Source organism: Leuresthes tenuis, unplaced genomic scaffold (genome assembly GCF_036924035.1).
Source record: "Leuresthes tenuis unplaced genomic scaffold, fLeuTen1.0.hap1 SCAF_18, whole genome shotgun sequence".
Lineage (NCBI taxonomy): Eukaryota > Metazoa > Chordata > Actinopteri > Atheriniformes > Atherinopsidae > Leuresthes > Leuresthes tenuis.
The window spans coordinates 11,549,584-11,574,960 of NW_027325372.1; the positions used below are offsets into that span (position 1 = coordinate 11,549,584).

Sequence of the window (25,377 nt, forward strand, 5' to 3'; positions counted from 1 at the left end):
TAACACTGTTGAAAAACACTGAAAGTAAATAAAGTTTTTCATTTTATGGGAGTTGAAAGGATATCTAAACTAGATCCAGCTGTCTATAGGCTTGCATGGTCTGATCTTTTATAGTGATTATTGTTTTGTGAATGTTTCATGTTTTGCCAAGAGATTGGGCTGCTTCAAAAGCCAGCATCCATTATAATGTGGAGGTGCATGAGTGCACGTGGCATGCATAAATTGCACACCTGTGAAGGCACCGTTAATGCTGATCCATGGTGATCCATGTTTTAGAGCTACAAATACTGCCATACAGGTATTATACTTTAGGGAAGGTCTTCCTTATTTTAACAAGACAATACAAACCGCATTCTTATTCTTATATATTAAAAGAGCATACTCAATAATCTGGCCAGCCTGTAAATCTACAACCCGTTACGAGCAGATTTGGTGACATAAAGAAAAGCACTCAGAAAATGGAGAAGAGAAAGACTGTATAATTAGTATTATTCATAATTATATAATTTTTTTCTTTATTATACATTATTGCATATAGTCTTTGTCCTCAAGCATGTATTTCTTTCCAGTTTCTATGTATTATACCTGTAAGTTTGGATAATTTCAAATCTCAAAATCTTACAGGATGTCAATTTCTGAGGTAGTTCATGTGTGTGTTAAAGAATCTTTAAAACTGTTTAAAATTAAAAGTAACAAATGGCATTACCTGGCTGCAACACTGTGCCATTGTTGGAACTTCTAGTCCACAAACAGCACCAAAAGTGGGTTGAAACAACTTTGAATTTGCATCATTGTACATGAAGGCACTAACTTGAAATGTTCATGATGTAGTGCGCTGAAAACTATTAAACTTTAATTCCAAATGATGCAATTGTCATGGATACAAAGTGCATTCTTACTGAGAACAAGAAAACCAGTGATTTTCAGAGGAATCTTGAGGATTCAAATGTGTATTTATGTGTTCTTTTAATCTTGTGAGGTCCACTTGACATCAGGTACACAAAAGGAATGGACGTTTATAGGTGAGTATGAAGAGCAAAAGCTGGTAGTGGTTCAGAAGATGGAATGATGCCCCCAAAGCCTTTGCAATAGCTACTGAGTGTGATGAGATGTGGGGTCCTGCTTGCAAAATGTAACTTTTCCATTTCTGACATTGAAAAGGAAATCACAATAATACAAGGATTCAATAGAATGCAGCATTTGTTAATGTAATGGCACATACAGCTATTTAGTTGTGAGGGATGTAGCTTTTTTGTAACTGTATAAATGTGTGCGTGCGCGCATCTGAACTATTTTACTAGGGCTTCCTGCCAGTTTCCATTGTGTCTGTCTCTCTTTGGCCTAACCAACAATGCCTCTAGCCTGGCTATTTCTTCAAGCTATTCATCATTTATGGAAATTAAATAAATGTTTTAGAGGGATCTTAACAAAAACAGAAAGAAAGGAAATATTGTTAAATCTGGGCTTAGAGCCGAGTGAGAATGTTCCAACCTTTAAAATTTACATACATTTATTTTCAGAGACAATAACATTGCCTTTTCACAGTGTGTCACGAAAATATAGCATGGATATGAATACAGCAGTGATCATATTTCACATATAAATGGACACGCCTCTGTGAAGTAACATATTAGCATCAGGGCCTTTCAGTTCCTCTAGTAAGCAGAATTAATAACTGTTCTTGAAACAAGTCCTCCAACTGAAATGGTCATACAAGGCATTAGTTCATATCCCTCAACATGGCGAACAGTGAAGTACTGCCTCTACGAGCGGCAGAAGGGAAAAGACTTTGAGTATTTCCACATAAGAGTAGTCATTCCAAAGTATTTTGTTTAACAACAGCAAAACAAGTCCTCATAAGGAGGAATAAGGCTTGGTGGGGAAGGTTTGGGTGTATTTTTTACTAGAACACTTTCATCACTTCATGGTTAGGTTTAGGAAATAACAGTACTTGGTCAGGGTTAGAATAAGACTGTGTCTAGGTTTGAAATACCTTATTTCCACAATGTGACTCTCACCCTCATGTGAGCCATTTTCTTGTTTGATTGTGCTACCTACTTGTTCTATTTTAGGTGGTGGGGGGGGACATGTAGAGGCTGTGAAAATACAGCAGGTGTCTGGAGAATCTGCGGTACACATCTATGTAGTTATATAAGTTGGGTTGTGATGTCAGTCTTTTAGATTCACTGATGTTCTGCTGTCCTTCCATTGGTCAAAAATTAAGCTACCTCTTTCTTTGGATCAGTCTTAACTTTGCGTTTCACATTCACCGTATTTTCCCCTCCCTCACCTTCTGAACTGATATAGCTTATTCTCTATAATTTCTCTGGTATACCTCAGAGTGAGTGTTTCAAATCTCCTTTTACTTGACTCTCCTCTGTCCTAATTGTCCCACTTCTTTTCTCTCCCTGTCTTTCCCCGGTTTATTTCCTTCATCTTTACTCTGATTTATATTTTCTTCCCTTCCCACTTTGACAGCCCAACCTTATGGCTGTTGCTACGGTTACAAGACCGAAATGGAGGTAGGGAGGAAAATGAGCGAGGAAACTAGGAAGAAGACAAATTGAGAGACTTTAAGGAGGATGAGAAATATTGTGTTTGTGAACAAGAAGAGAGGGATAGGAGATGGTGAACTGATGTCACAGCGAGGGACTTATCCTTTCTACTTAGATTAAACAATCATGACAGTTTGTGACAAACTCAGTTTTTACTGTTTAAGTTTTTACAGTTTTTACTGGGGTCTGAACATATCTAAGAAGTCATGAAAGATTGTTCAATGATTATAATGACCAGTTAAATGGAACCACATTCTATGAATTGTATGACTTATTAGATTACCATTGGTTTGGTTGAAGATATTGAAAAGACTCAAGATGTCTTTAGTTTGTAGGATTAAGAAAAATAAAAACCTTTCTATTACAGTGTCCCATTGCTGTTAATGCTTTGTAGCAGTGACATAGGGGTGATGCTAAATGGGTCCTTCCCCAAACAATTTATTAAAAAGCGAGTGTAGCAATGTAGCTGAAGACAAGACTGAAGACATTACCTTAAACGTACACCACGATGAAGATTAGACGGGTGGGAAGGCAAGAGTGGATTAAGGTTTGTGATATCTGTGCAACAGCTGCCTTTCAATGCTTAAAGAGCAGCGCCTTTTTCAATGAATGACTTTGTGTTTAACAGTGGTTAGCTCTGCATGGCTAGATGTTAGCTTAGTTAAAACAGAAAAAAATAAAAAAGCTATGTGGCCCACGTTCTGTGCAGCTGCTTAACTTCTCTACATTTTTACATCTCTCGTTCATAAACAATATATCAAAACACAGCGGGATATAACATTAGAATGACTGATAGTTGTATATCCTGTTACAACAAGCAACAGATATGAGCTTTACTGTTGCCTCCAGCTGACTTCGATATCAAATGAATCAGGGGAGACGTAGTGAGAGCACAGCTGTGGATCTTTTGGAAGCTTAATTTGTGTCGTATGTTATTTAGGAAAGCTGCAAAGACTTGCCTTTTACTTCCCTTGTTGACTTTCAAATGTAATCTTAGACCAAAAGCAGCACTATCTTACACTGAATCAATGTCTTTCCAACCATCCGGTAAAAGTTGTAACATTATTAAAAAGGTAACTGTCAGGCTGGGCCAATCTATGTCATTATTGAACTATAATGTAGTGTGCAACTAAAGTAATGGTGGACTCTGCAGTTCAAAATATGTGCTAAACTTTGAAGATATTGAAGATATTTGAATATTTTTTATGTGTTTTGAACAACATATTTTAATATAAGAGGATAATTAGAACATGACCTATTAGTTATTAGTCAGGAGTCTTAAAGGAGGGTAAAGAAAAAGTTAATTATGTTGCTTAGCCTGCTGCTTTGTCAGTTGCTGTCCAATGTCCTTCAATAGTCCTTAAATTCTTCACAATACTACGATATTTAGAAAAGCGAACAAGGTCTGTCACAGTTTGTCAGAATCAATAATTCTTCTAACCCACACAGCCTCATACAGAGTTCTTGCAGGTCCTTGAAAACGTTTGAATATTAAAGTGCTGTTTTCAGTGTTTGAAAAATGGTAGAATTTTGGTCAGAGTGCTCAAAGCAGTAATTGTATCCTGCTTTTGTAATGACTTGCTATCTGATTCAATAATTTGCTAATGAAATCAAGAGAAAGAATAAAGATAAATTGTATTTTAATAAACAGCACAGCTAAATCTTTACCAGCAACCAGTTGTGTGGACACATCCAGCTCAGGGAAGGCAACAGTTGTTTTATCTCTGCACTGTCATTCTTGCACTTTTGATTTAAGGACATAAAGGGCACTTGCACACCAACTCAAGTAACCGATAGTTTGATTTTCAAATGGTTTTAATTAATTATGCGGCATGTTTTTGATCATGATTAATCCTCCTTATCTGTAGAAATCCTTTGTATAAAATATGTCATCAGGGTTTTTTCTGGTTGGACTTGCTGACAACAAATTCCTCACAGAAAGTCTTTTTTTGAACAACTAGGCTATGAGAAATGCATGATGAGCTTTGACCTATCCAAGATAGAGACTATAAGGTTTGGTAAACTGGACTTCTGTTGTTACAACATTAACTATTCTTATTTAATCTCTTGTGAGCTCAACATTTATGAAAGTGCTTAACTAAGTACCAGGAATAGTGTACTTCAGAGCAAATATCTTATCACTGTAACATCAGGAAATCTTCATCATCACTTTCTATGTTAGACTTTGACAGAGTTACTACTTTCTTAAACGTGAAGGTTTGGACTGTTGCCTCACAGAATGAAGTTTTCTGGTTTAAATCTCAGCAGGGTCCCTTCTATGTTGCGTTTGTATGTTCTCTTTATGCATACGTGGGTTCTCTACGGGTTCTTAGGCTTCCTTTTACTGTCCAAAAACACGTGTATTAGGCTAACTGGTGATTCTAAATTGACCGTTGGTGTGTGTGTGTGTGTGTGTGCACATGGTTGTTTGTCTCTGTGTTGGTTGTGCAATAGACTGTCAACCTGTCCAGGGTGTATCCTGCCTCTTGTCCAATAGGCTCCAGCTCCCCCACAACCCAGAATGGGTTAAAGCGGGTATAGAAAATGGATGGATGGATACATCTGTATTCACACTGGAGACTCTGAGGTAAAACATAATCTCCCCACAGAGATCAATACTGCCAAAGACTTTGTAATGAGCTTCCCAAGACAGAGGATCCTTAGGTAACAAAATTCAATCCAGGCCAGCAAATTGTTCATGTTTTGTCACAGCCCTCTACTCATTAACCATACCACCTTTATAATTTAAGACCAGCTGTCAACAAGATTCATTTTTTCTGAATTAATCATTGCCTGAAAACAATCAATTCTCAGTCTAGACTGCATGTGATCAATCTTAGTGACTTCAGTCGAAATGGTGAATTTTACCTGTTACCTATGTATGTGCAAAGCGAGCGGATCTGTAGGCTCTCCAATTAAAACTAGTTGTGCTGGATGAAACCAGAATTTCCCCTTGTTAGCCAGGAAAGTGATCTATGGAAATGAGAGATTAAATTTAGGCTGAATACATCGGTGGTTAAAAGCACGGATGTACATTAATGAATGTGTGCATTTGACAGTTCAGATTTTTTCTTTTTGCCTTAAAGACCACAGTGCAGTGAAATACATGACAGGAGAAAAAAAAAAGTTTTTATATCTTACCTCCTTTGTTTGTCGAGCTGAAATAAAAGCAGACAAAAAAGAAAGACGTCATTTGATGAAAGTCTTCCTCACAGAACTATCAGGACACTTTTAGTTGAAAGTTTTATTTTAATTTTTTCACAAGTTCATTTAATAGCTATTAAGATATCAGATTCATATGCATGTCCAATATTGCATTCTTGCCAATAAAGCTTTCACAGATTTGGAAACTCTCTAGTGTTCTTTTTCAGGCTTTCAGATCGTTGCCAGGTTTTAGCAAGAGCAGCAAATCTAAAGTCTGAGAAAAGAAGAAACCGATCACATGAAACCTTGGTTGGGCCTAATTATGCTGTTAAGTTTCCAAGAAAGATATCTCAGAAGCACAAATATGAGAGGATAATTGGAGTGTCTCCCCCTTGTAACATGACTCAATAGAAGCTAAGGAATAAAAGTGACCATTTTGTATTTATTCTTATGAATAATGGAGCTAAGTATTCAGCTGATTTTATTTCCAGTTACAGCATTGCTAAATGCTTTGCCCTACTGACCTATGCTTTGAGCAAAACACTGAATGGCTCTTTAGTATCACTGGCATGTGAGCCCTATAGAACATATTATGATAATAGCTCTGAGTGGCTTTTTCCGCCTCATGAAGCATTCTTCAAAGTCTCTGATCAAAGGTTGGATGGATTATGGCACTCATGCAGTGAAGTGGCACATTACTTTGTCATTGCAGCAGGTATTGATTGTTGTTTGTTGGGTATAGATTCTGCAATTTTGTTCTTCGATGCAAAGTGCAGAGATACCCCTTAATGTTATAACTTCAAGTTTTTATCAATGTGACATTGTGTTCGCAAAGAAGATGCTTAATTTTCATTGCTGTTGATCTTTGATTAGTCCTTTTTATTGAGCCTTTTAAATGTCATGTTCCTGATTCATGTCCATATCTGTCTACATGGTTATACGAAATGATTATGTTTGACAGGTGAACTATATATATTACAGATATTATATTTTGATCAAAGCTTTGTTTTTGCTGTAGAAAAGGATGGGGAGTGGCACAGAAAGTAGGAAGATACAACGAGTGTGGAAAACCCTTTCTGGAATTCTGCATGAAGGACAGTGGATTTTGGGACGTCATGACATAGGAACACATATGGAGATGATGATTGCCACTGTGCTCATGAACCGAAACTTAAGTTTCATTTGTTAAAGAGGCAGAGTAAGAAAACATTGTAATTGTACAATTTTTTGAGTCTTTATTGTGAACTGCAGTGTTTTGTGCTGTTGACCAAACAAAGGCTTTTTTTACATTCTGTCATAAGATCTGGTTGAATGATGAGAGATTCAAAATGTTGAGATAACCTCATTCATAGACAATTTCTAAAGATTCTCTATAAACAAACTCATATGGTTCGTCCCAATGGAAAGCATCTTTCTGCCCCTGCAGATGTGTTTAATGGCGTCTGCTTGGTGAGATTTTGTGAAGCCCTGTGGATTTGGTGGAATTTGTTTCTGTAAAAATTATGTGTACTCAGCAAGTAAGGCATATACCTGTGGGTGCCAAAGTTTTGCTCAGTGTTGCTTTTCCATATATGCCTCTCAAATTATTGCTTTACTGCTTCCACCTATACATTAAACATCAGAATTTGGTCCTATCTATTTTCATCATACATTTAAATGGCACACTTCACTAGATTTACATTTTCTCAGGATTCATGCAATTCTACATTACAGTTGGGTTACTTTAATGTACAGTTAAAGGATGCCTCTGGCCTTTTAACACACTCAGAAGGGCTAAAATGTTCTTTCTCACATCCTCTCAATATAAGACTAAAAAAAGTCCTTTAAGTAGTTGAAAGGGATTTTATGTTTTGCCGTAGCTACATCAGACCTTATTTCTTACTAAATGATCCTGAGGTAGCATTTAATGGCAGTGGTAGCACAAAAAATGTCCTGAGAGGATCTCATACTCATGAAAATGGAATGCCTTGTTCCTATCTTTTTTTTGATAAAAAGCTCTGGTGCAATTCTTATTATATGTTGTATTATACTGAAAAGAGCCTAAGAACTTCAAGCTTTGATTTTCTTTTTCTTTTCTACACTTCAAATTTAGGATATATACGTGTCCTTCTAAAAACTGTAATAGGAATTTTGAACATTTAAACGTAATATTTGTTTAATTTTTTTTTTCTATAAAAGCTTTATTCTCAGTTGAAGGACTCCCTTCACTCCACTTCAATCAATTACAGAACAAATGGAGGCCAAAGCATTGCAGTTTTACAAACCGTGCATTTGTGATTTAAGTTTAATAGATCATTGATCCAATAAAATTCAAAACCTCAATTTGCAGGAGTCTGCTGTACATTTGGAATAAGACAACACTGCTGATACGGTTATTTAGAAGGCAACAGAAACACTTTACAAGACATTTAAGTATAGATTATATTTGAACGTGCATAAAAAGAGTTTTGTATCTGCATCAAAAAGCTAGAATAAATTCACATAATTTGAAGGTGCACGTACTTCTGATAACTGTAGTCAGCAGAATTATCTCAACCAATGTGATAAGTTGTGATAAGCATTGGGATTACTGTGTTAGTATACCACTGGAAGACACTGTTGGCAAGATAACAAAATGCTTGAATTTAACACTAGAAGCCTATGTTACTTCAGGATGTCAATATACCTCGAATGATATCTCCAACAGTCAAGCAAACCACAAGGCCAAACAAGCGCAGTCATTTCGTTCATCCTTAGCCTGCCGCCACTTTTTGGGAGAGTGCTGCTCTCACTCAGGGTTGTTCTGCTGTCTGATGCTTGTTGCTCTCATCTCTGCTGTCTGTCTCACCCTAGTCACTGCCGTCCTGGCAGAACTATAAGCAGGTCCCTGTTGAGAGCAGCTGCCTTGCTATACTCTCATTCGCACAACTAGCAGCGGCAGCCATCACCTGTGACGTTTATAGGAACATTAGAAAGGGGTTGGACGAACCCAGGGTAGGTACGGACATGTGGAACTATTTAGGAGACCGTCAGTTCAAGGTGAGCACAGTGACATGTTTGACATATTAAGTTAATGTTTCAACAATGATCACAGCAATCTGATTGCCGCCAGGTCTTTGTCAGAATTGCCAATTTTGAAACTGTTTCATCAGCAGAAAGAGGAGCTGCTTTGCTACTAATCTGAGACTCATGTAAATGTCAACTGAAGGATGTGTGAGCTGCAGTCTTCACAATCAGTCATGTAGGCCTTTGGTTTTGTGTTAAATCTGCAGATTATCTTTACTAAAAGGTCACGCTTAGAACATTTGTTTGGGGCTCCTACTACTCTTTTTTTTGTTTGTTTTCCATGAATGGTGCTCAAAGGGAACAAAGTACATAAACTAGGTCATCATGTGCATGACAACTCAAGTGCACACCTCAGTTTCTATGTATTAATTCATGTTGATCTACTTATTAGGGATTTGAAACTATATCAACAAAACAAACAACAGAAATATATTCCTGTGTTTTTTCAATGCAAATAAAATAACGAGCAGGATGTGGAGCATTTGGAACATATATTGATCAGTTACCCATTCTCTTTGTGGCATTTATTAATCATGAATCTGGTGTTTACCCTAAGCTACGCTTGATAGCGTTAATCAGTTCATGTGCTTGCAGTTGACTTTACCCGGACAAATAAAGGATTTTAGCTAGAAACACCAGACAAAAGTGGAGCAGATGAATTGTCGTTCTCAACAATGCCATATTGTTGAGCACTGGTCTTGTGTAATATTTATTTTTCCATAATGGTACTTAGTTTTTAAACTGAAAGTGGAGTTTTGGCATGCTCTGTGTTAGAGAGGAAGTGTTCTCTCAAGAAAATCAGTCTTCAAGCAGATTCTTGAAGGTGGACAGGGACAGCCCTGTTCTGATAGCAGTCTTTAGCTGATTCCATAGTTGTGTAATCACAAGTGAGAACAGTGTGGACTGAGATTGCCATATGTGTTGTAACACACATAGACATTGTTTGTGAAACGAGCAAAGTGATCATGAAAGATAAAAAAAAAAAAAAAACCTGCAGGACTGATTTTAGCTGGCTGGTTGCAGATCCTGCAATCATTCTGTTTGCAGATTAGTGACTTGAATGGGATTTGGGCTGCCATTTGGAGCCAGTGGAGCTCAGAGAGTAATGGTGAGAATTGAGGCCTTTTTAGTTGATCATATGTCACATTCTGGACCATCTGTAGAGGTTATGCTGTGTATGATGTATGTTAGAAGATCATTGCAGTAGTTGAGGTGAGCGATAACCATGGCCTGTAGGCTACCAGTAGTCAAGGTGGCATAATGTAATGATATGCCCTGATTTTCTTATGTAGCGTTCAAAGCAACCTTACCAAGTGACAGATATAATATGGTTAGAGGAGGACAACTGGTCATCAATTGTGACACCCAAGTGTCTTGCAACCTTTGCTAGGGAAAAAAGTTGCAGAGGTGATCTTTATGTTTATATTGTGTTGGATGGAATGATTGACTTGGGTGACCAATAGCTTAGTATTAGAGAAGTTTAGCTTCAGGTAATGTCTCTTCATCAATGTGAATAGAGTATGTCAGAGAGACAATTGGGTGTTCAATGGTAAGAATGACAGGTACAATTGGGTGCCATCAGCATAGTAGTGATATGAGAAGCCTTGTGAGCAGATAACCACAACCTATTCCAAAGAGATCTGGTCCCAGTATGGAGTCTTGGGGTACCTCATTTGAAAGCATATGGCGCTCAGACTTTTGTCCTTGCCACGACTCTTCAAAATAACAGAAATAACAGTGCTCCAGTGAGATATGATTGGAAACAAAAGTGTGCCATGCCTGAGATCCCCATCTCAAAAAGTACAGATAGTAAGAGGTAATGATTAACTGTGTCAAAAGCGAAGAGAGATTTAGTAAGATAGAAACCAAGGACTGTGCTGCAGTTAGAGCTGATTCAGTGAAGTGGCTACTCTTGAAGCCAGAGGTCCTCAGTTTGACAGGTGTTAACTAAATATTAATGTTAAGAAGTTCTGTAGTGATTTGTGACACACTTTTGCATTTGCTGAGAGTGGCTTAATCCAAATGGTGTTGGTTGAAGTACTTCTCATTCAAGAGGAGGTTGACTCTTTTGATTCATTGACCATAAAACAATCACCCACTATTTAAATAGCTTTTCTAATGCATTGTAGATGTAATTAAAATTACATAAATATGTTGAATTTATTGTTACTTTTATATATCAATACTTTCTTTGAAGTGTTTTTCTGCAAAATAAGAACCTCTTCCATTTTTTTCTTCTATCCTGTAATACAATTTTGCCTTTTTGGTTAATGTGATAGTTATAGTATTGATAAGGGAGATTATTAAAAATGTAAACATAAACGCATTATTTTTGACACTATAGATAGTTACAATCATCTCCTGCAGAACCGCTTGTCCGGATTCTACCTATTAAGCACGAATGGATGGTCATTCATCTACCAATTGAGACTCATTCTCTTCACAAGTGCTTTGTCTCACAAAATATAATTAGAAAGGAAAGGGCATGTGTTTTATGCATATGTGAAAGAGAGTGTGAGGAAAACTGAGTTGGAAGCAGAAATGCCAATTACAGCATCATGCCTTAGTAAGAATGTGACAAAAAGAAAGAGAGTGCTACAAAAGAGAAGTAACAATGAAATGGTAGGTATCTTATCATTATTCTCTTAGAAAAAAAAGTTGCAATGATCAGCCGCAACATAAGTTAATTATAATTAGATCACCCATTACTTTTTGAGATACCATTATAGTTCCCAGTAACCATAAAGGGTAAACAGTAGTTTACCATCACTTATTGTTTTACATGATATATGAAGAAAAGAGAGGAAAAACAGAAAAAACAGACACTGAAGTACAAAGAAAAAGAGGAAGGAATACTTGGTACTTTCATTGCTTTATATGCAATTCTACCATGAAACCCATTTCTACTGCTGGCCCATTTACTGTGAATTTTAAAGTGTTGCAGGCACTGCAGGAGCCTCTATCATAAATTCATAATCTGATCTGCTGCAATTGCAAACGATATGAGACACACCAGGGATAAAAAAAAAACTTTTATTGTTTGTTCAAATGCAGAAAATGGCTTTATTTCTAAACAGTGCTACTCAGAAGCAAAGATGGAGGTGCCACTACTGCAGTGTGAAAACAACAACAGAAAACTGTCATGTGAATAATTTTTTGTAATGCTCTTATGAGCTTGACAAGCAGTGTAACCGTGCCAGTTGGAGCACCTTGTAACCTTTCAGCTTGAAATTGAAAAGGCAATTTTAAAAGATCTCTTCTGCAGTTTATTTATTCATTGGAACATACTGAACTGCAGTCCATCTGCTGTGTCTTTTATTGGAAGACTTATTTGTTAGCATTTTTAGACTATCTCAAGCAGATTTCCTTAATAACGCCTTGATCAACGAGCAAGGTATTAACATATGATTATATATTTTATATATTTAGGGGTATAGCAAAAAAAAACACATTTATAATGCAGTTGTTGATGAAGTGTGTTTACTAAGAACAAAACTTGAGTAAGGAGTATTACATCATCATTCATATGTGCTGAAGCAAATGAAGAAAACAAAAATGCTCGAGGAGCAGAGGGAAAGAAAAAGCACAAAAGATGTCAGGAAAGAGAGGAAGAGACAGTGATGGCACCTGGGGGAAATAAGATAAAGACAGAGTGATGGCACGAGAAAAAGCAAGGAATTTGGGATAAACGTTGAGAAGATTAGTTTCGGGTCAGGTAGTTTGGTGGATTTATATCCATGTTTCTACGACAACGGATTTACAGCAATTTACCTGTATAAAAGGATGAGGGAAGCAGTGTTTCATGTAATCTGAGTGTTTGTGTGTGTCAGACCTCATTAGTAAGATTGGAGATGATGACACTCGGTAGACACCGGTCAGTTGTACCCCTCTAAGAAAGCTGCTGTCTACCCAGTTCTCCAGATCTCATTAGTCCTTTATGCTGCTTGGAAACTGCCAATCAGGAAGGGTTTTACATATGCACTGTATTTTCTTTGTCTGCGTATCAGTATATGCATGGAGGAGACCTCAGTAGATGCACTGAGGACGATGAGCTGATTGATGTAATCAATAGTAAATGGTCTATATACTTTTTTTTTAAAAATTCTCCTTGTGACAGTGATTAAGTCTCCAAATTTCAATACGATAGACATTTTTTACTCCCTCATTGCATAATTCCTCAGAAAAACTCAAGTATTGCCCAAAGAAGCCCTCCGCTTAGCATTCTTTGCCTTCTGTCGGTGTCCCACTTTTCTTAGAAAGCAGAAAAGTGTTTAATTTATTAGTGAAAATGAATGGTTGTTTATTTCAGTTACCTCTTTGCTTTATACAGCCTCCCTCCACCTCTACCTCCCACACCTTCATCAGTCCAGTGTGAACAATGTCTAAAGATCCTTGAAACACAGTCCTAACCTGAAATATTTGAACTTACTGTAGTTTCAGTGAGCGTGAATATTTTAACCTCCTCGCTGTGCAGAGTGCTCATGATAATAAAAGATGACAGAAAAGAATGAAAAGAGGGAAGTGAAAAACAGCTGTCCCGAGGGTGCTCTCAAACACGATGTCCACATTTAGAAGAGGGTGGACCATCCTTTACTTCCCCTCCAACCTTCTTACACGGTCCGTATTTCTTTTAGATGAGCGAGCACAATGACGTTTCTGGGCTTGCATTTACTATCGGCACAGTCTGTGCATCCCTTACCGCCGCAGAAGGCATTACGCAGCTGTAGCATCAAAAAGTGATGGTAAACGGATACCCCGGGTTCTGGAAACTGTTGAAAACTAGAGCAACACAGTATAACACTTAAAACACACTGAGGAAACAATAAACATGAACCAACAGATCATATCAAGATGCATGGATCATTTTTCTTTTAGGAACATACCAGAAACATACAAACACAATCAGTTGCGGCTCCAAGGTTGGAGAGAACAAAGGAACAAGTCAGCTGAGGATATGCACTCTGTCTTTGAAAGGCTAATCACATTTAGAATGAAAATTAATTAAGGTGAAATGGCATAAAGGTGAACATAGCGTGTGGTATTATTTCTAGTACTTGACATGATTTTCTATAAGGGTCGTAAAATTTCCTTAGAATCTTAATAGTGCATCTATGTTTCTACAAGTCATCAGTATTGTGGAATATAGATGGTTTTTGTTTAATTTGAATACATTTATGGCATACAGAAAACTCACGTCCTCTTGGTCTGATACAGAAACTGGTTTCCTTGATGTAAAGCAGGCTACATATTTGTCTTGAAATTCTTAATTAACTCAAATGCCTTTTAATAAAAGTCCGTATGACATTGTTTTTAGGAACAAGAATCTTATTCTGCTTTAATCTTTCGCAGTAGCTGTTACAAAGTGTTGCCTTTAATACTACAAAGGAAGTGATGCAACCATCTTTTGTGCTTTTAAACTACAATAAATACCCACAGAGTGCAGCAAGCTGGTTTAAAGTTTTAGAACAAGGCAAACATGCATGTGAACTGGTAACACAACTTCCCTGCGAAGCCCAGTGGTTAATGCCAGCAGTCACTGTCTGATCCTCTTCCACCCTCTCTCTTCTGATCATCTATATCCCCACTGTACTAACACTACAACAACACTACAACAAAGCTTTCACTGAACTCGCATCTCATCTAATAATTCCAACCCTCAACTTGACTCTGGACAACAAAGGCTCATGTGACAGCAGACTTTTAAACCTTAAAAGAAGCCAGCAAACAGTACATAAACATCATTAGGCAGCTAATGGAAGAGCTTCAACCGACTGACACAATTGATTCATTTCAGTTTTACACTGTAAGTGTGAGTAAAACTCAAATCACATGATCACCTGTAATATCAATCTCTCTGTGTTTCTGTCTGTTTAAACCTGCACAGTTTTAACACAGTCTGTGTTGGTATAAAGAGCTCCCCTGCAGAGCTAATCTTCTACTCCCTTTGTTTTGCTTCATATGTCTCTGTAAATTTTTAATGTTTACAGCAGTGCAGTGAGATGATCTTTTCTGTCTTAATTTAATGGCCACCGACATTTCAGATGATCTAGCTCGAGTGGGGAGCCAGTATAACACGTCTTCTGTAGATGCTTTTATTAAATTCTGACTTCTGCATTTGTGTTTAGAGACAAGGAGAGTTTAAAATGTATCTTTTGATAAACAATATTTAAAGTCACCGAATGTTGTTTTGAAAAAAAAAACATAGTAATGATATTTACAGTACAACAATTTAAACAGACAAATGCTAAGCGATTTACCAGTGATTAATAATGCATGTACTGTGGGTGCCTGTAGTATTTGTATATTCATACTTAAACTGGAGCTCTTTTCACCCTTGAACACTGGGAACTGCCCAGAGAATTGGATCCATTCACACATGCACGAGTACACATGACATTCCAATGTGAGATGTGCTCTCACAACTGGAAAAACTCTGGAGTGATGCCTGGCCAAGTTCACTGGAGGCAGGAAATTATTAGAAAACATACACTTTTAAAATTCAATTGATTTAGTTTTTCTTACAGAGACAGTTCCCTGCTCATCTGCAATGATTTCTGTTTTTGCGTTATTAGTGGAAAATATTATACAGTCAGGCAGGAAAACCTATAAGTGATTGTTAACAACAGGCTCACTGTGAATTCTCTGGAGAATTACCTGATGTGTTCATACAGTAGCTCATTTGGATAGTTTCTCACTTGACAGGAGGTAGTTTGCTGGGTAAACTCCACACAAAGTCCTGTCTTACATGCAGCCACACTGTTAGAACATTTAAAAATCTTGAAAAAGGTTCAGTAGTTGTTCACACTGCTGTCACTGTTAAGTCACGTGTATTATTTGTAGCAGTGATGTTTGCACATACATTGAACTTTGATACTAGCTTTTTTTTTAAAACTTTAATTAGTGTTGGGTGATTACTTCTCAACCGTTGTTTATTTATTCAAGAGGATCTGCCACCTGCTGTGGCTTCATCAGATGTTTGTGGCAGAGCTAGTGTGTTCCTCTATTCATCCTCTTCCTTCAACACAACAAGAGTCCCCTCTGTTCTCCCTTTCTCTTAATCACTACCATTTGTTTACTTTTTCTAAAAATCTTGTCTTTGTCTTTTCCTTTTATGTGCGCCCCTCTGTCTCACTCTGTGTTCTCCTTTTCTCAGTCCTTATCTCCATCCCAACGTCCCCTCCTGCCTCTGACTGACAGTGCTATAAATTGATTTTCAGCCCGGTGTGTTCCCTCTGTCTCTCTCTAGGCATTTCCCTTATTTAGCCTCAACCACTCCAGGGTATAGTCTAGACCGCAAGCCAACTGTCAGTCACTAGCAGTGTGGAGCAGTCTAATTCTTGGCTGACAAGCACTCCTGACAGCAGGAACCAATGGGACATTTCAAACATGCTTACTTTCTCTTGCTGTCTCCCTCTATTGCATTTTTGCCTTTGGTATCTCTCTTTCTTCCCTCATTCTCTTCCTGTCTGCCCCTGCCACTCCACTCTTTATTCCGCCACTCTTTTTTGCTTTAGGTTATCAACCTCTCTGTTAGTCCAATGATCCACACCTTCCAAATTTTGTCTTTCTCTCCATCAATCTCTTATCTGAAATCAGTTGAATCAAATAAACAGATGTATTTTCCAAAGACTGATATTATCCAACAGTGTATAATTGTACTTTCTGTACACTCCTTGCTGAATGCTGGAGCTGGAGTGCTGCTGTGCTCTGAATACTGACTGGATGGTTTGTCCGTTTGCAATGATTTGATTGGTTAGTTTGCACCATTGGGACGGTCTTTCTTTAATCATAAATGAGAGTCAGTGAGACGGAGTATCCCTTTAAGCGAATCTGGGATTACTGAGGCCCTGAGGGAGATGGAGACAGGAAGAGAGAGAGGGATCAAGATGAAATGAAGAAAAAGAAAATACAAAAGAAAGAGTGAGACACATAGTGAGGCACAAAGATTTTAAATAATTTAAACCCTAAAAAATGAAAATAAAAGCATTATATTGATAAATTTCAAGATATGTGCAAACCACACATATATGTCTTTTAGGGAGACATTGCCGGGCCCTTAAGTAAGATATGGAGATGTCCAGCAACCTTGAGGGTATGGCAGGTCCCATTCCAGTGAAGAATAGGGTAATTTAACTGCTTCTTCATCCAGCAGTCAGCACCATGTGGAAATGGTAACTATTGATCTTTGTGATCCTTTTGCAGAAATGACAAATTTAGCATATCTTTTCAGAACAGCTTATTTAGCAACGTGGGACATCGGATTGTATGACAGTGACATTTTAATTAGGACATTTTAGTAGCTTTGTGATGATTTCTGATTTGTAATAGCTTTATATTTAAAGGCTTGAGGTGTTAGTGATCATGTTTGTAGACCGTATGCTATATTATTATGTTGTTATGTAGTCTGGTTGTTATAGTGTCTGGGTCTGAAAAGTCAGGTCAATGTGGAAGTGTCTTAAAACCTAATTTGTTCTGAAAGCCACCAGGAGTGTACTTGATTTTGAATTAAGTTAATTTAAATGTTCATTTGAAGAGTTTGAATTTTTGGTTTATAGCTATGTTCAAACTGTCCACTCATTCAATATTTATTGAGTTGGACATTTTACAGGTTTGTCAGAATTTCAACTGTAATTAATGCTATTGTAGATGGATTCAGGGCAAAAATGAAAAACAAAATGTTAAATTGTTTGCAATAATTAAGTGTGTTCTCAACCAAAAAACAGCACCCTCGTGATGTCTATCACATGAGATTGGGTGGGTTCTACCCTGCCTGCACAAGTTTAAGTTATTAACAGCGCCATTCAGATAGTGTCTGAAATGCATCAGCAGCTGGTTACCACAATTCACTAGTGAGTCCTCCTGATAGTGAACAATTGTGAGCAGATGAGTGAACAATCTAAACAACCTAAAAGGATGCTACTTCTCACTATGTATATTTGCTGTACTCATTTTTAAAGTTCAAAAGTGAGTTAGGCAGACAATAAAAGGGACTAAACAAAGCACAGGGGAGATGTTTGGTCCCCCAAAGTAATCCCAGACAGGAGATAGCACTTTTCAGTTACCTGTTATGCCCCTGTCAAGAGGTGATCAAGACACAGCATAAAAAAGGACCAATTTCCTCAAGCAGCCAAAGAGGCATATTGTTAAGATTATGATCATTCAAGTTTGTTGAGTGAGTCTTCTGGCATGTCCTCACGTCTTTAGATTTGTTTTGTCCTCCAAGAGCCAATCCTCTGCGAGCTATTGATCATTGGCCCAATCTCTGCCTGGGACCTGCCCTCTACAATTTGCATTCATTACACAGACAGGTAACTTCACACAACAGCAGTTACGCTCACACTCACTCCGAGGGTAAATTTAGAGACACCAATTAACATAACATGCAGGTTATTTGGGTGGGGGGAGGAAGCGGGAGAACCCTTGCATACACGGGAGGACATGTGTGTGTATATATATATATATATATATATGTATATTAGCTCAGCCATATAAGAAGTACATGTATGATACGTGTAAATACTGTATCCAACAGACTGTGTAGAACAACAATCTCTGATAAGCATATTTTTTTTAAATAGTGAGGCTGGTTTATCATTTTTTTTCATCATTTTTTTTCTCAAATCTGAATGACTGAGACCACATTTTTTGCAGACATGTGAGATTACAAATCTTATCTTATCTCTTTTTGCTTACATGTGGGAAATTATGGTTGGCAAACTAGTGTTTCTATAAAAAAAAACTTTGCTGCCCCCATTCTTGTAGCTCCCAAGGCTGCACCCCTAGTGAATATAAGTTTGTGCATCAGGTTGTATTCACATTAATGCTGGTCAGAGCTGAAGCCGACGTATATACCTGTGATAATGTTTATGTTTAGGCATTTAGCAGACGCTTTTATCCAAAGCGACTTACAGATAGGCAGATAGGGTAAGGGGGTCTTGCCTAAGGAACCCTACTGGAGGTAATAACTTTCATGCAGGGGATTTGAACCCAGAGCTCCCACACAAAAGGTGGCAATCATACCACTACACTATCCAGTCCCGATAATCGTGACCACAACGTCAGATGTTAGCAACCGCTATTGCTTTTTTTTTTTCTACCAGTATAAAAATGGCTCAAAAGTGCACCGTAGCTAAGACCTGCAAGTCTAATACTGAGAAACTGGGAAAAGTTTTTTGTGCGTGCGTGTGTGTGTTTGTGTGTGAGTCACCTGATGGTTTAGCCTCATCCATTCAGGACTTAGGGTCACAGTGGAGACACAAACAACTTTTTAGTTCTGTCAAAAAATTATGTGAGACAAAAAAATTTGTGCAATTCAGCTCATCCAGTGCACCTTTGATTTATTTATTTTTTTTACTGTGAAGGTAAGCCCATATAGCTCCTCTATTTGTAGTAGCTCTGATTATACCAAGATTTTGATCATATGCTATTTATAGAAAAAAAAGCTACACCAGATAAGATATCTTGTAAACTTTGACTGCCTTGTAAAGGGGATATGAAGTGCCAGCATAAGCCACTTGATTTTTTTTTTCCTACGATGTATCATCTCAGACATTCAAGATGAGATACTGTTTTTAGGGAAAGAGATCAAGCTCATATATTGCAGAGTAGGGTTGATTAAATCCACCTAATTCATGAAGCAGATTTTCTTCTTTGTCTTTAAGCTTCTTTTATCCAGGGAGGGTTTTGCTGAGCACGCATGCTCTTTTCCAGCTAAACCCTGTTCCTCATTAGTACCAGTGCATATATTCACACCTGGGAGCTACCCAGACAACCACACATCTTTTACTGTTCGCCAATTAGCATCTCTACTTAAGTCTTCAGGGGGAGAGGCATTAGTTTAGATTAATTCCCACCCATAATCTTTCTCAGAAAGAAACACACATACCTTGTAGATGGCTATAAGGAGTTTAAAGCTGTTTTGTTTGTGGACTGGGACAGCGGTGGTTCAGAACTTACGGATGACAGCAGTGACCCAGATTGTCTGCAAAAAAACGGAAAATCATTTTTATCAAAAAACTTGTTTCCACGTTCACTGTTTCTTTTATACATTCATTTATTTTCCAAAATTTTATTAAAATAGTCACTGCTTCCTCTCGCCTCCTCAGCTTTTGATCAGAACCGTTCTGTTCTGTGTTTCAGCTAAATATACCGAATAAAGATAGACAGAAATAAATGGTTCTATGTGTGTCATTAATGGGCAAGATGATTGTTGGTGGGTGGGCCATATGTTTGTATCAACCATAATGGGATGTCTGTCCTTGCTTCCACAAAACAAATGGTAGAAAGGCTGAAATGGTCAGCATATTCAATAAACTGTGTGACTAATGCTTTGGTATGTAAATGTTTATCTTTCCATTGAGAACCTCCATATGTAAATGTGTTTGCTTTCAAATGTGCCTTTTCCTTTATTTCATTCATTTATTCATTTTTTCCCTGTGCTTGCATTTGCGTATGTGTGTGTGAGCAGAGGTGCTGTCAGTTTTGGTCTGGTAGTCAGCATAATTAGAAGTCTCTTCTCCTTCTAGCTTTTCTCTGTCCTCCTCTGCTCTTTTTCTCATATTTTGCTCTTCCGTCTTGTTTTCTGTATTTTTTTCCAACTTTCCATTCGCTCATTCTACCATTTTCTCCGCCTCCTACTCTCTCCTGCCTCTGTCCCCCTGAGTGATGAGTTCTAAATCATCCTTTCATTCCTGCTCAGTGATGAACGAGGAGGGAATCTGTCCTTTTCTCTCTTGTTTATTCTGCTTTCAATCTCTGTCCTTATGTCCTTTTTTACCTTTTATTCACTCAACCTGTATCCTAGCTTTTTTTTTAAACAAAGTTAATTAATCTAAGACACTCTCTAAGGGGAAATAGAGCTGTTGTGGACTGAACCTTATTGTCCTGTGACAACTGTAGACTACAAATTCTTGAGTTTACTAGTTTGAAGGGTTTTATGCTGAATTAATGGAATATGTAGAAACAGCAGGAAAGAAAGACAAACAAAAATAACTTTAAAGCCAGAATATTGTAAACGGAATTCCCTTATTTTTTAAATTGCTCTTCAAAAACAAAGGCTTACTTAATGTGAATATTTGTTGTCTTCAGTTGAAACACTGCTTTTTGAAACATTAATTAGAACTTGTTCTTACTTGGAACCATATGGTCCCTCCCTTTATTGAATAGGGCACAATTAAAGTTCTTCAGGTTGTTTTCTTGTTGGGCTGTTTTGTGCTGTGCACAGTCCTCTTTTTTTCACTTTCAAGTATTTATGGGAATAGACAGACCGCTAGCCAGAGGCAAGTAAGTTTTGTAGGAATGTTTGTGTGTATGTGCACATTAGCATCCTTTCATATGGCTCTGATTGTCCCTCCTGGATCCTGAACATCTCATCTCAGATTGGTTGTGAAGGAATAGAGATACCAACCCCTAATTGCAGCCCAGACTGTCATTGGTCATTATATCTGTCACCGTGATGGTCTTAGAATTATCTGGGTAAATGAGGGTTGAATAAATATACGCATGCACACACACACACACACACACACATATATATATATTTATGTGGGCCTACAGAGGTTTTGGTTGGGGTTCTGTCTTGTATAATTGGTTTGAAAAGCATCCAGCAGAATCGCCACGCTGTCTCTATAGCCTTGGCTGCCATGGCAAATAATGAGGCTCATGAACATGAAAGGAAGAGGGATGATCATCCCGATTTTAACTTTGCACTCTGAGGAGATCAATTGAGGCTTAGAAGTTCAAGGGCTTAAAACATAGACTAAGAGCATTTATCAATAAAAGACATTCTTTAAAAGTTAAAATAATACACAAAGATCTGCTGCTGCTGCTGCTGCAGAAGAGGCTTTTTATATTTTTTTTCCTCATTATTCAATTTCTTTTTCTGACTTTACGGACGTGTAAAAGTGAAGAAATTGAAATGATTATTTGCTATTCATTACTGAAAAAAATCTACCAAAGACAATGGGAAAGCAGATGCAAAGAAAAATCAGTTTATTACTTTGTGAAGCAATTTGTAACATCGTTCCCCAGGTAGAAAACACAGGATCAAATATTTAAAACTGCTAATTTTATTGTCTGTTGTAGTGTCCTTGAGCACAATTATGTCAAATCCCTACCAGCTCCAAAGGTTTCTTTACTGTAAACTTACTATGCAGTCTGACTCTCCCGTGCAGCGAATGAGGTGAGGAGTTTCTTCATTGGGGATCAATAAAGCATTGCAAAAAATACTTCTCTCCTGAGAGGTTTTCCCCTAGCACCTGTGGTGTGTTTGATACAAAGGGGATCATTGAGATCACAGGGAGAATATAATCATCCTGGCGCTAACTGTAGTCCAAGGAGATCAGTTGAATTTACATTTTACAGTTTAGGCATTTAGCAGGCACTGAAATCCTGAGAGATTTAGAATGAGCACACAAGAAGAATCAGCTTCACTTCTAATTTATCCATACAAGTGTTCCCTAAAAGGAATTGCAAAAGACCAGGCAAATTGTGCATATCTATCTATCTATCTATCTATCTATCTATCTATCTATCTATCTATCTATCTATCTATCTATCTATCTATCTATCTATCTATCTATCTATCTATCTATCTATCTATCTATCTATCTATCTATCTATCTATCTATCTATCTATCTATCTATCTATCTATCTATCTATCTATCTATCTATCTATCTATCTATCTATCTATCTATCTATCTATCTATCTATCTATCTATCTATCTATCTATCTATCTATCTATCTATCTATCCATCCATCTAGCAACAACACTTAATTATTGAAAACCATTGAACTCTAAACTAAACTAAACTAAACTAGACTAAAACACTGAATTGTCCTGATTTAAAAAAATTAATAATTAATACAGATACAATTTACGATTGCTCAGCTTTTACGCACTGTAATATTTTCTGGGATTCAGACGCAATCTTAGTCTCCTACTCTTTGCTGCCACCACATACCAACAGCTGTAAAGAAGAGCCTGCAATTTATTAAGATCTAAATGTATTTATCATCTTCCTGTGCAAATGATTTTGTCTTGTGCCATCTTTTCCACTTTCGGTATGAATTGCTCCAGTAAACGTAGTCTCTTTCAACAACAAATGTTACCTACTTATGAATTGCTCCAAAGCCATTGTTAAAGCTCACCTCTTGCTACTGTACATGTTGATATGTCACAAGGCTAATTAATGAGCAAAAACGAAGGAATAGCCAGCTTTTGATCTTGTAGATGCACGCAGTTTGATTCTAGAAGAATGCTCTGACTGCTCATTGATATCACTTTTTAAGTCAGCTGGAAGACTAGCTCAGCAGCAACACAGTTACGAGTCAGTCAGGGGACCTGGGTTCAAGCATCTCATGCTGAATGAGAGTGCCAGCTCCTGTCGGTACTGCTCAAAAACAGATCCTGCCCCTTGCCCTCGCTGTTAGGGAGTGCAATAAAAGATTATGTTGCTGGCTGCACTACAAGCTACAGATATGTGGAACTGCACTGTAAGAAGTTCTGACAAACACTTGTCTCACCAGTCTTGGCTGCAGCTACTATGTATGTGTTCCCTTTAATATGTAATCACATATCAGCATCTGTCAGAAAAATTCTCTCAAAATTAGGCTCAGAGTCGCTGGATACGATTAACACAAAACATTTATTTCTTGCAAGAAAGAGACAAGTCCGCACAACCTGTCAGGAAGCTGGCTCAGAGTTGTCTCCCTGACAAAATGGTGCTCCAGCTATTTATGTTGTTTATGCTTGCTGATCACACAATGTTATGAGAAAAGGCACTTTTCTCACCATTCATTATTATGGGAAGGAACATTCAATGTTATGGGAAAAGGTCCTTCTCTCCCCATTCCTTGTTATGGGAAGGAACATTCAATGTTATGGGAAAAAGGCATTTCTCACCAGTTAATATTATGGGAAAGACTAGTACAACTCTTCCGTCATAGTATAACTATAAAAAGACCAGGATATCAAAACTAAGCTGACCTACTTACTACCACTCATACTTACTTCTGGCTTGTTCGCATTATTTGTATGTTGCTTTTATATTTCTCTTACCACTAATAGAAATAATGAATGGTGTACCACAAATATTGGTCTGGTTCAGTAGACAACCTCTTAAAGTAAAGTACTGTTGTATTTTGAGAAATACAGAGAAGTTAACTGGTATGTGCGCAAGTGTATGCAAGTGTTTCTTTCACATAATGAGTGTACTCTGCAGCTGCTACTGCAACTCCTACAACCAAAGATATATATACAAGTGTGTCATTCCATACAGCATATACCAAGCTCTTCCCGTTGGTGAAAAGTATCCCACAGAGAGGAGAGTGCTATCAAAGTTGTTGAACTTGCTTAGTTTTACTAGCTTAGCTGCACTACATCCTCAAGGTTTCATGAACGTTCCATACAAGTTTCAGCTCACTCCAATGACAAATGAACACTTTGTGAGGCATGGAATGACTTTGATAAATAGATTATTAAAAAGAGAAGAGTTTTTGGATCTAACAAGGTCCCATGAAATCATTGAAAGTGCTAACATGATTTTTAAAATATGAAAATAAATATGAAAAAAATTACATCAGTTGTGTAATTTTCTGTCATCGTACATTTGACATTTTTTTCCGTCCATCTTGTTATTTCAACTGCAATTTGGCTCCATATTATGTTTATTTTTCTAAGTATTAATAAAGCTGTGCTGAAATCATGTACATGAGATCCTCTTTGTTTTCACAGGTTTCATCTACACTTGTGGGGGTACGCTGAAAGGCAGAAATGGCAGTATAGAATCGCCTGGTTTTCCCTATGGATACCCCAACGGGGCAAACTGCACCTGGGTCATTGTTGGGGAGGAAGGAAGTAGAATCCAGCTCATCTTCTTGTCATTTGCCATAGAAGAAGAATATGACTTTCTGTCCCTGTATGATGGACACCCACACCCTGCTAACTTCAGGAGCAGGTAGGATCAATGTTTTCATTTCTCATTTTTAATGTTTCATAACAGGAATGAGACATCACACTGGAAGCTTTCTGCTTTGTTTTTGAGGACCAAATAGTCCTTACCAATCGTGGGTGAGCAGGCTTCGGTTGCATGCAGGTGAAAAGTCAATGTGGGGAACAGAAGAAGCTGACGGCAGTTAAAACCATCAGCCATCGTCTCATAATGATTTTGCTTTATCTTGTCAATGCATTCTTGTGGATTTCATTACCTCATTTCATAGAAAGCCAAGAATATCAGCTGTTACCTCCTAGATTCAGACTTCAGTTCAGACAGTTGATTACTTACTTACCTACATTGATTCCTTTTGTACTCATTAAGTGTTCAGATTATCAGAGCAGTGCCAAAATCACAACCTCAAGAGATTTTAGGAATCTGACGAGCATCTAGCTGCCTCGCAAGGTAACAAGAGCAGTCATTTATAAAAAAAACAAAAAGAAAAATAATTGCAATGCCAAGTAGAACAATCCTACTGTGGCACACAGCTTGCGAAGCCTCAATCGCAGCCTCTGTGATTTCCTTTTCGTTATTGAATTATTTTATTGAGCTTCTCTTGCAGGGAGCACAATACCAATATAGAAACTCATTTTAAATATGCTATTTTAATCTATTTGCCCTTATGATTCTATCTGGCA

The 25,377-nt window shown here is 37.6% G+C and overlaps 1 protein-coding gene across 1 annotated transcript in view; it reads left to right on the forward strand.

The window, feature by feature from the left end:
- csmd3b (CUB and Sushi multiple domains 3b) overlaps positions 1-25,377 on the forward strand; it is a 335,017-nt gene that overhangs the window by 55,904 nt on the left and 253,736 nt on the right. The window contains exon 2 of the mRNA XM_072370697.1: positions 24,481-24,703. Coding sequence (XP_072226798.1) covers positions 24,481-24,703 — 223 coding nt within the window. The remainder of the gene's footprint in view (positions 1-24,480; positions 24,704-25,377) is intronic.